Consider the following 16,106-nt stretch of genomic DNA (forward strand, 5'->3'; position numbering starts at 1 on the left):
TATTATATATTCACCGGCTAAGTTAAATATTTAAAATCTATAATTAACAACAACAATTTATAACGTGATAAGATAATTGCTAAAAGCCTAAAACACACTTCCGTACACTAAGGGAAGGGTCGGCCATTTTTACTCTATGGAAAAAACCAGAGATAAAAGAGCAAGGGCAAACTTTACTCTCCTTTCAAAAGCATTTCTTTTGAGGATAGTATTGAATAATCCAACACGGCGAAAGCAATAAAACCAAAACCAAGTACTTCACCAATTCGGTAGAAAACTCGAGGTCATAATAGCGAGTGGAATCGACTTGTCGATGAAACCGACAGAGAAGAACTGGAGCTGTTTACATGTATATGCGGTATCTGGCCGATAGTCGGCGCTGGTTTTGAATTCTGTCGAGCCGTCGGAGACGTCAGCTATTATATATTCACCGGCTAAGTTTAATATTTAAAAAAACCACTAAATGGAAATTTATGTTGGTTAGGATTATAAGCTTCAACCTGACACCAGTAGCATTTCAGTACCATTACCATACATAATTTTCTGTGTAAAAGAGAGCATTACTTATAGTACAACTTTCAAGGCACACTAATCATCACTAAAATTTCTATTAAATGTCTTTATCAGGTTTAGCTGAAGGGCTTTCGGATGTTTAATTTTCATCCATTGCCCTTGGTCTTTTCAGTTAGCTGTGCCAATTTTAATCTACTATACCAAGGCACCTCCCCCAATTTTGGGGGGTAGCCAACTTCAAACAAATGAAACAAAAAAGGGGACCTCTCCTCTTTACGTTCCTCCCAGCCTGACAAGGGACTCAACCCAGTTTGGCTGGTACTGCTAGGGTGCCAAAGCCCACCCTCCCCCATTATCCACCACAGATAAAGCTTCATAATGCTGAATCCCCTACTGCTGCTACCTCCGAGGTCATCCAAAACAAATCCTTTGAGCTAGCCATGAGAAAATAAAGAAATAAGACTGTTCTTGTTAAATTCTCTTACAACACTGATGATGATGACAATTCTATATTGCTCTGCATAGTTCACTCCTCTCAAGAAGCCTTACATAATGGTTCATCATGGTTTTACAAGAATAAAGGTGTTTATTACAGTATTCTACTCAATACCCTCACTGAAATTTCCTATCTAGCTTCCTCTGGCAAATTCCTCTTCTCCATAAAATTTTCATTCTTGGATTCATTGCTTTCATTCCACAAGTCTCCAATAATGAAGTTCTATTATCCTATATACATTTTTTTTTGGGGGGGGGCCTCCCAAGCAATTTATTTACTTTTCAACATATGCAAGGTACTCGTGCACACTATTCTATCTGTTTCCTTATATCCTTTCCTCAGTGGACTATTTTCCCTGTTGGAACCTACGGGCTTATGGCATCCTGCTTTTTCAACTAGAGTTGTAGCTTAGCAAGTAACAATAATAATTAATACATACTACTAAAGAGGGTCAACAAAACTAAACTCATTCATCAGCATAATTAGCATAAACAACTTACATTTCCAGTCAGTGTTCCAGCTTTTCCTCTCACCAGTTCCAAGCTATCTGGATTCTTCTTCTGCGGCATAAGGGAACTGCCAGTTGCGTACGCGTCGTGCAGCTTAACGAACCCAAATTCGCTCGTTGAGAAGAGAATGAGATCCTCTGCTAGACGACTCAGATGCGAGCTCAGCAAACTTGCCCAGAAGAGATATTCCACTGGAGAAAAATTTGGATCAAATCACTTTCAATAACAACATGAAATCACAACTAGTCGCCTCATCGATATTTCAGTGCTCTAAAATTATTCGTTCATAAAAATCCATACTTAGCCCTGATAGTTTTCAACTTCTTTTCTTTTACTTTCAAAGTGAAATGATATTTGGATTAATTTGATATTCAGTCAAAAAAAAAAAAAAAAAAAAAAAAACTTCATGTAAAGAATAAGTTGTGCATGTGGATATACAGTACTATAAAGTACACAAGAAGTAGTCAATCACCTATTAAACTTATGCACTAAAATGGTAATTAATGAAATCAACCATAAGTGTTTACAGCAAACCAAGGCAGCACTTGCATGAAAAAAACAATTCTCAGCAACTAATCCCTAATGCAACACACAACTTATTTTTCCAAGACTCATAAAGAGCCATCATCTGTGGCCTCAATGTTTGTTAATGAATGTATGACTGATGGGATATATGAAAAAATCAGTTTTATGTTGCAAAAACTTATTTTCTCAATTTACCCTTTACATATGACAGGATTATGATCCTAATTAGTGTAATTAAGTACAGAACGCTACTAAAAAGTACCCTACTTTCAAATGTCTAACCAAATGCCATGAGGCTGCTAAAACATGTGAAAAGGGATTTTGACGAAGGAAAAATCTATTTCTGGGAAGAGGCCTGTGATGCCCAGTGAAAGGTCCTTCTTTCTACCTTTCCTAATATAAATCTTCCAAATATACTAGAGAAAGATAAAAGCATGGAATGCAGAGGTTACAACCCTCGCGCGAACACCTTGTAGGTGTCGTGTATTTAACAAAGGCATGCGAAAATCACTATTCACAGGCTGTCTTCCATTTAGATAATCCCTTCATCAATGGGGAGGGCCGTGACAGGCCCTAGAGAACATAGTTGACAGTTTGTTGCCAGAAAAGACCTTTCCAACTAGAGAATCTCTCCACCTATCCTTCCAAGCTCTCTCATTCCTTTAATCTTTTTCATGAATGTTAATATTTTTTTTTTAGTACTAAGTGTTCTTTCTTGAGAATCATTTTCATTATATCTCTCAACTACTGAAAAAGGGAAACCTGGTTTTACATATATTTCTTATTTAGGCCGAGAGATTTCGCAGAAAAATACTTTTGTAATAGTTGATATATTGGTCATATGATTGCGCCAAATCTTCAATTCAATGCTTCAATGATATTCATATCATTAAATGTACATGTTTTCCATTTACTACTCGTATAATTTTTCAATCTAGATTTGCTTTGCCTTGTCAATTTAGCAGAAGCAAGACTCAATCTAATTGAAATGCATTAATTCTACAGCTTTACATAACTATGTTATTCCACAGCGTTCATCATAGAAGGCAAGTTTAAATGACCAACAGGGTTTCTGTACATTAAAGTTCAGGAAATGATAGGCCATATAACTTTCCTGACCTCATTAGGCCCTTGTAAACCAGCTTTGGCCATTCATAAGAAAGTTGAGTTAGTAAGCCAATTTTGGCCATTCATAAAAAAGCTGAGTAAGTAAACCAGTTTTGACCACTCCAATAAAAGTTCAGTATTTTAACAAGAGGTCTACTTGAACTAAATCCTAATAATAATAACAACAATTATCCCAGGATGGGCATTTACCAGATAAAATGTGAAAATAGGGGCTTGTCTAGTGATGCCCGAAATATTGTACCAAATTAACTGAGCTTTTGTCAGTAAGAAAATAAAACTCGAGAACAGGCATCACAAACCTCAAAGGGGGTTACTGCTTACATTATGCATTGCAGTGGAATACTGCTGACAGTGCTAAAAGTTCTTTGCAGTATTTATTCAGCTGTGCTGCGTTGGTTTCTAACTTATGCTTTAAATTACTTTACTTCCAAAACACAGATGATAATAGAGATGTAAGAGTAACTGGCATATCAATGATAGTATAGCAATAAAAGTTCCACGATCCTCTTTCAACCAAGCCAAACACACAGGGTTCACACAACCTGAGAAACCAAATTAAACCATAGCAGTGGTTTTATTCCACTTTGTCAGAATAAAATCAATGGCATTTAAATTCAAAATTACCTGCAAGAGAGGTAAACTTTAAAATTCTGTCCTGCAGATAGCTAATCTAAGCTACCAGGGGACTGGACCAGGTACGTAGTTCTTTGTTGGATATTAAGCTTCCATGTAGAAGCTGTGGTGGTTTTAGGTTGAAAGAAATTCAGATGAAGTATGATCCCAATTAATTTCACCACTCTAGGTCAGGATAGTTCCTTGCATAGCCTAATTTACAAGATATTTAGATATAAATAAAATATCAGCTATGTTGGAGTAGCCTTGCTCGGGTAAAATACCAGTCATTCTATACACATTTGACATAACCATCATGATTCACTTGATCACAATGAGCCAGATGGTCCTGAGATGCACAAACCCACAAGAGATTATATCTTTAAAAATGACAGAACAAGACTATAAGAGACTAAATACAAATAAAAAAATTATCATTAACCACATTTGTAACAATCTTCCACCCACCTTAAAAAGTCAAGTCTTTTCATGGAAGTAGTGTGCATACACAGTGATTCAGATAACAGTCCATTACAAAGGTGTGAATAATGGAGGTTACTGATAAAGGAACAAGACAACTCCAATGAAAATATTAATGGAATCATCTAGCAGACTTAAGCAGGAGATTTCATAGATTATAATAGAAAAGATGTTGCAGATGATCATACTGACTATCATGATACCATCAGCACAGAATCGAACAGCAGAAGATGGCAACAGTGGAATGATATAGAAACCTTGTTAGCATTACTCATTCAATGGCAAACAAGAAATATAAAAATTAAATCAATATATGTTAGGACTATAGAAAGGAAAAAAGTCAAAGTTTACTCAACAGTTGCAGCAAGTAAAAAAAAAGGGAAAAGTGCCTAGAAAAATCAGGCCTAGAGCATGGGAATTATAGGAGACAATAACATCAGTGGGGAAACTTTCTTTGGACAAACATTTAGCACCTTTATTCATTTGAAGGACTTTTAAAGGCATCAGGGACTCATGGAAAGAGGTTTGTCTGAGGGAGTAATCATAGTTCTGGTTCTCAATCTTAACATACCATGTAATAATTTTATCATAGGGTGGTTTCAGTCATACTTTTTATTTAAAAATAAGAGCTGAATATTATTGACAAAGAATATGTTACAGAAAACTACAAAGTAACATGACTGAATCCTTAGAATGCTCCGACTGAATACTCATAAGGCTCCCCTGGGGGAATTATTCTTAAATGTAAACTGAAAATGGAATAAACTGGGGGAGATGAAGGGTGAGAAGAAGCCAAAGGAAAAACATAGAAACCAATTAAGCTTGGTGTTGAAAGGACACTACATTACCATGAGTACTGTTTATAGGTGGTGCTTATGCCATGTAAAAAAATGTTATTTTCATTAGTAAAATAAATTTTTGAATATACTTACCCGATGATCATATAGCTGTCAGCTCTGCTGCCCGACAGAAAAACCTACGGGTGGAATACGCCAGCGATCGCTATACAGGTGGGGGTGTACATCAACAGCACCATCTGTCGAGTAGGTACTCAAGTACTCTATGTCAACACAGAACCAATTTTCTCCTCGGTCCACTGGGTCTCTATTGGGGAGGAAGGGTGGGTCCTTTAATTTATGATCATCGGGTAAGTATATTCAAAAATTTATTTTACTAATGAAAATAACATTTTTCAATATTAAACTTACCCGATGATCATATAGCTGATTCACTCCCAGGGGGGTGGGTAGAGACCAGCATATATGTTAACCTTAAGAGCTAAGTATTCCGTATTTCATTTTAGCAGTTATTCAAAATAACAAACATAAAATTAATAAGTACCTGGTAAGGAAGTCGACTTGAACAATTACTCTGCCTTTTTAAGTACGTCTTCCTTACTGAGCCTCGCGATCCTCACAGGATGCTGAGCGACTCCTAGGAGCTGAAGTATGAAGGGCTGCAACCCATACTAAAGGACCTCATCACAACCTCTAATCTAGGCGCTTCTCAAGAAAGAATTTGACCACCCGCCAAATCAACCAGGATGCGAAAGGCTTCTTAGCCTTCCGGACAACCCAAAAAACAACAATAAAAAGCATTTCAAGAGAAAGATTAAAAAAGGTTATGGGATTATGGGAATGTAGTGGCTGAGCCCTCACCCACTACTGCACTCGCTGCTACGAATGGTCCCAGGGTGTAGCAGTTCTCGTAAAGAGACTGGACATCTTTAAGGTAAAATGATGCGAACACTGACTTGCTTCTCCAATAGGTTGCATCCATTACACTCTGCAGAGATCTGTTTTGTTTGAAGGCCACTGAAGTTGCGACAGCTCTAACTTCATGTGTCCTTACCTTCAGCAAAGCATGGTCCTCCTCATTCAGATGGGAATGAGCTTCTCGAATTAAAAGTCTGATATAATAAGAAACTGCATTCTTCGACATTGGTAAAGAAGGTTTCTTAATGGCACACCATAAAGCTTCTGATTGTCCACGTAATGGCTTAGTCCGTTTCAAATAGTACTTAAGAGCTCTTACTGGGCACAGTACTCTTTCTTGTTCATTTCCAACCAAACTAGCAAGGCTTGGAATTTCGAACGATTTCGGCCAAGGACGAGAAGGAAGTTCGTTTTTGGCTAAAAAACCAAGCTGTAAGGAACATGTAGCCGTTTCAGATGTAAATCCAATGTTCCTGCTGAAGGCGTGTATCTCACTGACTCTTTTAGCTGTTGCTAAGCAGACGAGAAAAAGAGTTTTCAAAGTGAGATCTTTAAAAGAGGCTGATTGAAGTGGCTCGAACCTTGCTGACATAAGGAATCTTAGTACCACGTCTAAGTTCCAACCTGGTGTGGCCAACCGACGCTCCTTCGTGGTCTCAAAAGACTTAAGGAGGTCTTGTAGATCCTTGTTGTTGGACAGATCTAAGCCTCTGTGACGGAAGACTGCTGCCAACATGCTTCTGTAACCCTTGATCGTGGGAGCTGAAAGGGATCTTTCCTTCCTTAGGTATAACAGGAAGTCAGCTATCTGAGTTACAGAGGTACTGGTTGAGGATACTGATTTGGACTTGCACCAACTTCGGAAGACTTCCCACTTCGACTGGCAGACTTTGAGAGTGGATGTCCTCCTAGCTCTAGCAATCGCTCTGGCTGCCTCCTTCGAAAAGCCTCTAGCTCTCGAGAGTCTTTCGATAGTCTGAAGGCAGTCAGACGAAGAGCGTGGAGGCTTGGGTGTACCTTCTTTACATGCGGCTGACGCAGAAGGTCCACTCTTAGAGGAAGTGTTCTGGGAACGTCTACTAGCCATTGCAGTACCTCGGTGAACCATTCTCTCGCGGGCCAGAGGGGAGCAACCAACGTCAACCTTGTCCCTTCGTGAGAGGCGAACTTCTGCAGTACTCTGTTGACAATTTTGAACGGGGGGAACGCATAAAGGTCTAGATGGGACCAATCCAGAAGAAAGGCATCTATGTGAACAGCTGCTGGGTCCGGAATCGGTGAGCAATAATTTGGGAGCCTCTTGGTCATCGAGGTTGCAAACAGATCTGTGGTGGGTTGGCCCCACAATGCCCATAGTTTGTTGCATACATTCTTGTGAAGGGTCCACTCTGTTGGGATGATTTGACCCTTCCGGCTGAGGCAGTCTGCCATGACATTCATGTCGCCTTGAATGAACCTCGTTACAAGGGATATGTTTCGATCTCTTGACCAGGTGAGGAGGTCCCTTGCAATCTCGTACAACTTCATCGAATGAGTCCCTCCTTGCTTGGAGATGTACGCCAGTGCTGTGGTGTTGTCGGAGTTCACCTCCACCACCTTGCCTAGAAGGAGGGACTTGAAGCTTCTCAAGGCCAGATGAACTGCCAGTAGCTCCTTGCAGTTGATGTGTAACTCGCTTTGAACCGCATTCCACTTGCCCGAGCATTCCCGACCGTCCAACGTCGCACCCCAGCCCGTGTCCGATGCGTCCGAGAAGAGAAGGTGGTCGGGGGTCTGAACAGCCAGTGGCAGACCTTCCCTGAGGAGAATGTTGTTCTTCCACCAAGTCAGTGACGACTTCATCTTCTCGGAAACAGGAACTGAGACCGCTTCTAGCGTCTTGTCCTTTCTCCAGTGAGCAGTTAAGTGAAATTGAAGGGGGCGAAGGTGAAGTCTCCCTAACGCGATGAACTGGTCCAGTGATGAAAGCGTCCCTATCAGACTCATCCACTGTCTGACAGAACACCGGTCCTTCTTCAGCATGGACTGGATGCATTCTTGGGCTTGATTGATTCTGGGGGCCGACGGAAAAGCCCGAAAAGCTTGACTCTGAATCTCCATGCCTAGGTAAACTATAGTTTGGGATGGGACGAGTTGGGACTTTTCTATATTGACCAGGAGACCCAATTCCTTGGTCAGATCTAGAGTCCACTGTAGATTCTCCAGACAGCGACGACTTGACGCAGCTCTTAAAAGCCAGTCGTCCAAAAAGAGGGAGGCTCTGATGTTTGCTAAGTGTAGGAATTTGGCAATATTCCTCATCAGTTTGGTAAAAACTAGAGGTGCCGTGCTTAGGCCAAAGCACAGGGCTTGGAACTGGTAGACGACCTTCCCGAAAACGAACCTTAGAAAAGGTTGGGAATCTGGGTGGATGGGGACGTGAAAGTACGCGTCCTTTAGGTCTAACGAGACCATCCAGTCTTCCTTCCTGACCGATGCTAGAACCGACTTTGTCGTCTCCATGGTGAACGTCTGCTTTGTGACAAAGACATTCAGAGAACTGACGTCTAGCACCGGTCTCCACCCTCCTGTCTTCTTCGGCACTAAGAAGAGGCGGTTGTAGAAGCCCGGGGATTGATGGTCCCGGACTATGACTACCGCTCCCTTTTGTAGTAAGAGAGACACCTCTTGCTGTAAAGCTAGCCTCTTTTCCTCCTCTCTGTACCTGGGAGAGAGGTTGATGGGAGTCGTTGCTAGAGGGGGCTTGCGTAAGAATGGAATCTTGTACCCCTTTCTGAGTAACTTCACAGACTGTACGTCTGCGCCCCTGTTCTCCCAGGCCTGCCAGTAGTTCTTGAGCCTGGCTCCCACTGCTGTCTGAAGAGGATGGCAGTCAGACTCTGCCTCTAGAGGACTTGGAACCCTTCTTTTTGCTACCACGTTGACTTCTCTGCTGGAGGCTCTGCCACGAAAGGGCGGGATGAACCTTGAAGCTGGCGTGTCCATCCTAGGTCTAGGTACGGAGGGCAAAGGTGTGACTTTGCGTGCGGATGATGCCACCAGGTCATGGGTGTCTTTCTGGATCAAGGAGGCAGCAATCTCCTTGATCAACTCTTCAGGGAAGAGACACTTAGAGAGTGGAGCGAACATCAGCTCCGACTTTTGACATGGGGTGACTCCAGCTGATAAGAAGGAGCAAAGGTGATCTCGCTTCTTGAGTACCCCAGACACGAAAGAAGCCGCAAGCTCACTAGACCCATCCCGAATGGCTTTGTCCATGCAGGACATGATGAGCATGGAAGTTTCCTTATCCGAAGGGGAGGTCTTCCTGCTCAATGCTCCCAAACACCAGTCCAGGAAGTTCAAGACCTCGAAAGCGCGGAAAACTCCCTTCAAGAGATGGTCCATGTCCGAAGGGGTCCAGCAAATCTTGGAGCGTCTCATAGCCAGCCTGCGGGGAGAGTCTACTAGACTTGAGAAGTCGCCCTGGGCAGAGGCAGGAACTCCCAAGCCGAGAACTTCTCCCGTGGCATACCAGACGCTAGATCTGGAAGCAAGCTTGACCGGGGGAAACATGAAGGAAGTCTTTCCCAACTGCTTCTTAGACTGCAACCACTCTCCCAGTACCCTTAAAGCTCTCTTGGACGAGCGAGCGAGTACGAGCTTCGTAAAGGCTGGAGCTGCTGACTGCATGCCTAAAGCGAACTCAGAGGGAGGTGAGCGTGGTGCTGCAGACACAAACTGGTCTGGATACAAATCCTTAAAGAGCGCAAGCACTTTCCTAAAGTCTAAGGAGGGAGGCGTGGTCTTGGGTTCTTCGATGTCGGAGTGTTGGTCGTCAAGATGTGCAGCTTCGTCATCATCAGAGATACCATCGTCTGAATGTTGAGGAGGAAGAGGCAACGGAGTGGGCTGGACGGCTGAGTCCGGCAGCACGGGTGCATGCGTGGCTGCACTGGACCCAACATCATGCCACTGTTGGTCAGTCTGAGAACTGGCAACAACCAAAGCTGAGTGGGTGCGCAAAGAGTCTACACCCGACTGTGGAAGGATAGCGGAGACCACCGTGAGTTGCGGAGGCTGACGCACCGCGTCAAAACACGGCAGCCTAACTCCACCCTCCTGTTGTTGTGGTAGCTCACGCACGGCAACGGAGTGCTCCGTGCGTCTGTGGGAGTCAGCATGCGTCTGGCAGGGTCGACTGCGCATGGGTGGAGGAGCTCTCACAGCCGGAGTGTGGGAGCAGGCAGCCTCAGCGTCTGCTGGGTGCACAACCGTGGCAGGTTGTAGGTTAACGGGTGCAGCGTCAACCTTCTCCGCAGCCGGAGTGTGGGAGCAGGCAGCCTCAGCGTGAGCTGGGCGCACAACCGTGGCAGGTTGTAGGCTACGTGAGACCTTGGTCCATCGTTTCTGTCTAGAAACCTCTTCCGCAGACGAGGACAAAATGGGCTCACTCGTCTTCTTGTGGGTGGGACGATCTCGGTAAGATACGTCCGAAACCACGGAGGGTACGTCTGTACGCTGATTAAAGCCTGTCGAACCCTTTGGTCGTACGACATTGCTTCTCCCCTGGGCTTGGGAGCTTGCAAGAGGTCCCGGACTGGGAGGACGACAGGCACGAACAGACGCACCCTCGTGTGTAACACTGACACTTTTCACTGCACTGACACTCACTTCACTTCCCACTGCACTTTTACCTTTCAACTCTCTGACATCAGCCATGAGTTGATTGCGGTCATTAGCCAATGACTCGACTCTCTCACCTAGAGCCTGAATGGCACGCATCATATCCGCCATTGAAGGTTGATGAGAGCTAGCAGGGGGGTTGGGTGCAACCACTACAGGGGAAGGAATAGGTTGAGGGGCATGGGGAGAGGAAAAATCAATAGAGCGAGACGAACTCCTCCTGAGCCTATCCTTCTCTAGCCTACGTGCATATTTCAGGTATTCTTGAAACCCGAATTCCGAAAGCCCATCGCAATCCTCACATCGATCTTCCAATTGACAGGCTTTATCCCTACAATTGGAACAAACGGTGTGCGGATCGATAGAGGCCTTCGGAAGACGCCTTGAACAGTCCCTAGCGCTACATTTCCTGTACTTGGGGACTTGAGAAGGGTCAGACATCTTGAATTAGTCAAAGGGGGGAATTCAAAATCTATCCAAGTCGTCAACAAAAAATCCAAATCCAAAAAAGAATGCAAGGAAGTATTGAAGATAACTTCTGCACAGCGATAGCTAATAACTAGAGATGAATACTTCACCAAATAACGTGAAATTCAATCCAGAAAACAAGAACGTATTCAGTAGGTCTTGCCGGTGGCACGACAGAGAGAAAATTGGTTCTGTGTTGACATAGAGTACTTGAGTACCTACTCGACAGATGGCGCTGTTGATGTACACCCCCACCTGTATAGCGATCGCTGGCGTATTCCGCCCGTAGGTTTTTCTGTCGGGCAGCAGAGCTGACAGCTATATGATCATCGGGTAAGTTTAATATTGAAAAATAGTACCCTATTTAGAAGCACATAATGGAACTATTGTACAAGTGGACTGTCTAGACTTGAGATAATCTTGAGGATGGGAAAATAACATAATCCTACCCATAACGGGACAAGATGTTTGTGAATATCATAACCTTGGATTATGCCTTTCCTAAATTCTCCTTTCTGAGTATTCTTGTTCATACATTTTATGTACCATCCATTTCAAAAATAATACACAAGAAAATAAAAAAACTTTAGTAAATAAAATCTCTTCAGGCTTTTAAAATTCAAAAATTATTCATTGCACATAAGTTAGTTGCTCTCTTAGACCCACAGCACTGTCTGAAGTATTAATTTCCGTGCACATGCAGTTATCAAATTTCAATACAAATACTAATAATTTAATACCTACAAAACACCAACATCAACTTAACCCTTTTACCCCCAGGCTATTTGGAAATTTCCAACCCTTAACCCCCAGGGGGGTTATTTTTTTCCCAGTACATTTTGCAGTATATTTTTTTTAAATTGCTCTAATAGCCTTAATTTTTTTTCATAGAGAGGTCAGGTTGGTCTCATTCTCTTGGAAAATGCCTGAATTTTCTAAAAAAATTATCAAAAATATGAAAAAAAAAAAATTTATAGCATTTTTTTGTAAGGACGTACCGGTACGTCCATGGGGGTAAAGGGATGGCTTTTGTGAAACGTACCAGTACGTCCTTTGGGGGTAAAAGGGTTAAAATAAACTTACAGTAGAAGCTTAAATAAAAAAAAAAGTTTAATAAACATACCCACAAAGTCTCTATCACTCACAGCCTGCATGCTATTCTCAGTAGCCTCATCAAACCCAAGATCTTCAGCAAGACTTTGTCTGTCAATATTGAATGGATTACCAGCAATTGCTCCAGACCCTAAGGGACAAACATTAACCCTTCGGTACATGCCTGTAAGTCGTTCCAAGTCATGCACAGCTGGCCACACGTGGCTGAAGGTAAAACAAACTTGAATGAGTACCAATACAAAAGTTGAATCAACTAATTACTGAATTAAATAAAAGCAGGTTTACTTAATTACTGCAAATAACAATTCATTAAATATAGTGCCACATGCTATTTACAATCAAACAAGACAAAATCTCATGCAACCTGTTTTGATAAGATAAAATGTCATTACTATGGTTTCCCCATTTCTCATGTTGCATGCCCCGACTTACAATGATGTATCGGCAGAATACTCAAACAGCCACAGCTACTGAGCAAAATGTGAGAAGGAATAGGCTACGAGTGATCACATCAGGCCTGACTCTTTCTCTTGCTCAATAGTAGAGACTTTAAAAATTTTTACCATAACAAACATTTCTTGCACAAAACTTACACCACCGATTCAACTTATAATGTCTGTGAAGCCTTGATAAGCAGAAAAAAGGTAACTCTACCAAGGATAGTGGTGAGAATATTGTACAGCATATGTCGTCAATATAAGACAGAAAAAATAAAGCTATTTTTTCATAAACAGATGTTTTCACAAGGCTTCCTAGAGCTATTGGCTATTGAAAGATCTACCCCTGAGCAATTGCAAGGTACCGTATACAGTATGGACAAAGCTGATGGTAGGGTATCAATAAAACTACAATGATAAATTTAATTTTCTTAATTTTCATTCTGCCTATCTAACTTTACCTTTTTCTTGATATGACGCCTTTTAATTGAGTAAAACTATGAAATACGAGTGCAATGAACAAGAAGGACTGCAACTTTTACTTTGACACTGCTGATGCTTGTATCAGTCCTTGATCATTTCCTGTCTCATCATCTGACGAAACAATAATTTGCAACTACAAGTCACTCAATGGTAGATCTTTCTTTGTGATTTTAATAATATAAGGAAAACCTACAATGTACTTGCTAAACAATCAAGGGAAAATATAAAAAAATAGGACTAAACAAATGAATCTCTAATTCTGAATAACTTTTTCTCAAGTCATCCTACAATATTATACAAGACCTAATAAAATCATTAGAATCAGAACAATTTTACTAGTTAAAAAAAAAAAAAAAAAACCTGCGAAAAATAAACTTTCTAATATTTCATCTTTAATTTACTTATCCATATCATCTGTATTATCATAAAAAACTTCATTATTGTTGTTATATCAAACCATGCAGATCGTGTCAAAATATATCTATAATAAAGACCAACCAAAATTGCTCTCTCTATAAAGAGAAAAGATGTGAATCAACTATCTCTCTCTCACTTTATTTCTATGAACCATCCTTAATGTTCACATTGCTTTGTCTTCTAAGCAGACTCAAAAGCAACAATACCCGAAAAGAAAAATTCCCCTTCAATAGGCCACGCCTCACGCACACCAAGGCAAAATCTAGTGACCAATTGGAACCCAAGGGAAATCTTGGCCCTACCTACTCTAATCAGTTTCTGATATCACTTGAACTGGCAATGTTTACTCTCTATTAGTCACTTCAGGCATTTCCAGAAAATTTTAAACCATTTATTTCCTTTGTGTGTTCAAACAAAGTAACATATCCTTCGTCAAATGCTGGTTTTAGAGTTAGAGTAACCAGAATCTGAAGTTGAATATTAGGTGTTTACGTACACAATCATTATTCTTACGAAACTACTGTACTGATATTCATATTGCTTCTACTTGAAGCTGTGTCGATGTCTACTCCAAAATAAAAATTCCCCATTCTCTCCCCCATGCAAAAAGCCTTCCCATTTGGGACTAACGACTATTCCTACTTTTGCCTGAATAACACTGAACAGCTCTTAATGCCAAATGAATCTATCTTCTTTTGTAATACTCTCATTCATTTCTAAACATGGGACGTGAAAAATTTGTGGCAAACCTCTAGCCTTACAGTCATTCTTTCCTCTGAAAGAATGTAGGAGAGATAAAATCATCTTATGCTCCCCAAATTCAACCTCAGTAAATAGTGCTTGCATTTCACTTATGGCTTTAGCAGGAGCCAGTGCCAAAAGAAAAAGCGTTTTAGCCGTGAGGTAAAAAAGCAAAAGCTTTTCTAACAGTTTAAATTTTGAACCTTTTAATACTGTAAAACAAGATCTAAATTTCATAAAACAGACCTGCCTGTTGGAGGTCTTTCAATACTAAAAGCCCTAAATACATCTGCTATAATTCCTGAAACTGACAGAAATTAATCTCAGATGATTGAGTACCGAATTACAGTATTCATGAATCTATATACATAAACAACTACAATAGCAAGTTTATTTTCATATGGAATATACATTAAATACTTAACAAAGTTATCTAACCTAGTTCTAGTCAATGATACCTTCCAAGATTTCCACCAATCAAAATAGACATTCTATTGCTTTGGATGAGGAGTATTGGTAGAATTCTTTTTACAACCCATCATAGACAATCTATAGGACTGCAAAAATATTTTGCTTCAGAGGATATGGTGGAAGGTCTGCATGCAGTTACATGTAGCATGGATGAGTTTGGGAAAATCACCTTTGAAATTGGTTGTCTGAGCAGATTGGTTGTGAAAAACTCGGAATCTACGACAACGGGACCCATAGATCTGTGAATCCCTCCCTTTTGTAGAAATCCTGAACTTGATGATCATCTGTCGAATCATAGCAAATGATGGAAATGCATAAAGGTTCAAATTTGACTAGTCTTGTAACAAGGTATCTATCTTCCATGTTCAGGGATCCAAAACAGGTGAACCAAATGCCTATATCTTTTTGTTCAGTGATTTCGCTAACTTGTCTACATTCCGCCGACCCCACCTGCTTGACGGATCTGATAGACATTCAATTTCCCTGGGGTAATCTGTGGAAGACGACTTATCAATCTCAAATCTATCCAAGTTAACAGCACCTCCGCTATCCGGTACAAGGATTGTGACTTTGTACCCGCTTGGTTTTGGATGTATATCAATACTGTCTTTCCTAACACAAGTGGCTCTTGGCCCATACGTCTTGAATATTGCTAGTAGCTCTCAGAAACTGATATGAACAGATGACTCTCGAGAAATCCATTTTCCTGTTAGATGCAAATGATCTAGGGTCACTGCATTCTTCCTGTGAAGCATTTCCAAACAAAGAAAGGTCTGGTGCTGTGAAGCATTTAAGAACAGGGAAAGATCTGACATCTTAATTTCCAAAGAAATTCCTTGATAACTGTTTGCAATCTTTCTACCAACTCAGCAGGTGGAGTTGGTTTTTAATTACTATAATAGAACTTTATTCTTTTCCAATGTAGATCGATATGAAATTGGAAACCCTATTCTTTAGATGTCCCATCAGAACAAATTTATCTAAAGAAAAGTCATGGTCCTTTGGAGACTTATACAAATCTGCATTAACATAGGTTGTCATGGGCTCCAACATCCTGAACTTTTTCAATAAAAAGGAAATGACTGAATCCTTTTCTCATCCAAAATGGAACTGTCACTATTATCATTCCCATATAAAGAATCATATGAATCAGAACCAGAAAATACTCCTTCAAATTGACCAGGATTCGCAATCGATCTAGTAACCTAAGCAATGACACGTTCTGAATTTGAATTCTTTCCAACAATCGCTTAAAATTAGCCTATTGTTTAGGTATAAAAGAAGTTTTCATCACCGAATACTTAACCACAATCACCAGGAATACTTGTGGGGC

At 41.0% G+C, this 16,106-nt stretch overlaps 1 protein-coding gene across 1 annotated transcript in view; it reads right to left on the minus strand.

Moving 5' to 3' along the window:
• The window catches only part of LOC137651336 (argininosuccinate lyase-like), a 113,189-nt gene that overhangs the window by 51,514 nt on the left and 45,569 nt on the right, over positions 1-16,106 (minus strand). The window contains exons 6-7 of the mRNA XM_068384626.1: positions 12,235-12,428; positions 1,510-1,709 (exon numbers count right to left, since the gene is read on the minus strand). Coding sequence (XP_068240727.1) covers positions 1,510-1,709; positions 12,235-12,428 — 394 coding nt within the window. The remainder of the gene's footprint in view (positions 1-1,509; positions 1,710-12,234; positions 12,429-16,106) is intronic.

Source organism: Palaemon carinicauda, chromosome 12 (assembly GCF_036898095.1).
Source record: "Palaemon carinicauda isolate YSFRI2023 chromosome 12, ASM3689809v2, whole genome shotgun sequence".
In the NCBI taxonomy this organism is placed as follows: domain Eukaryota; kingdom Metazoa; phylum Arthropoda; class Malacostraca; order Decapoda; family Palaemonidae; genus Palaemon; species Palaemon carinicauda.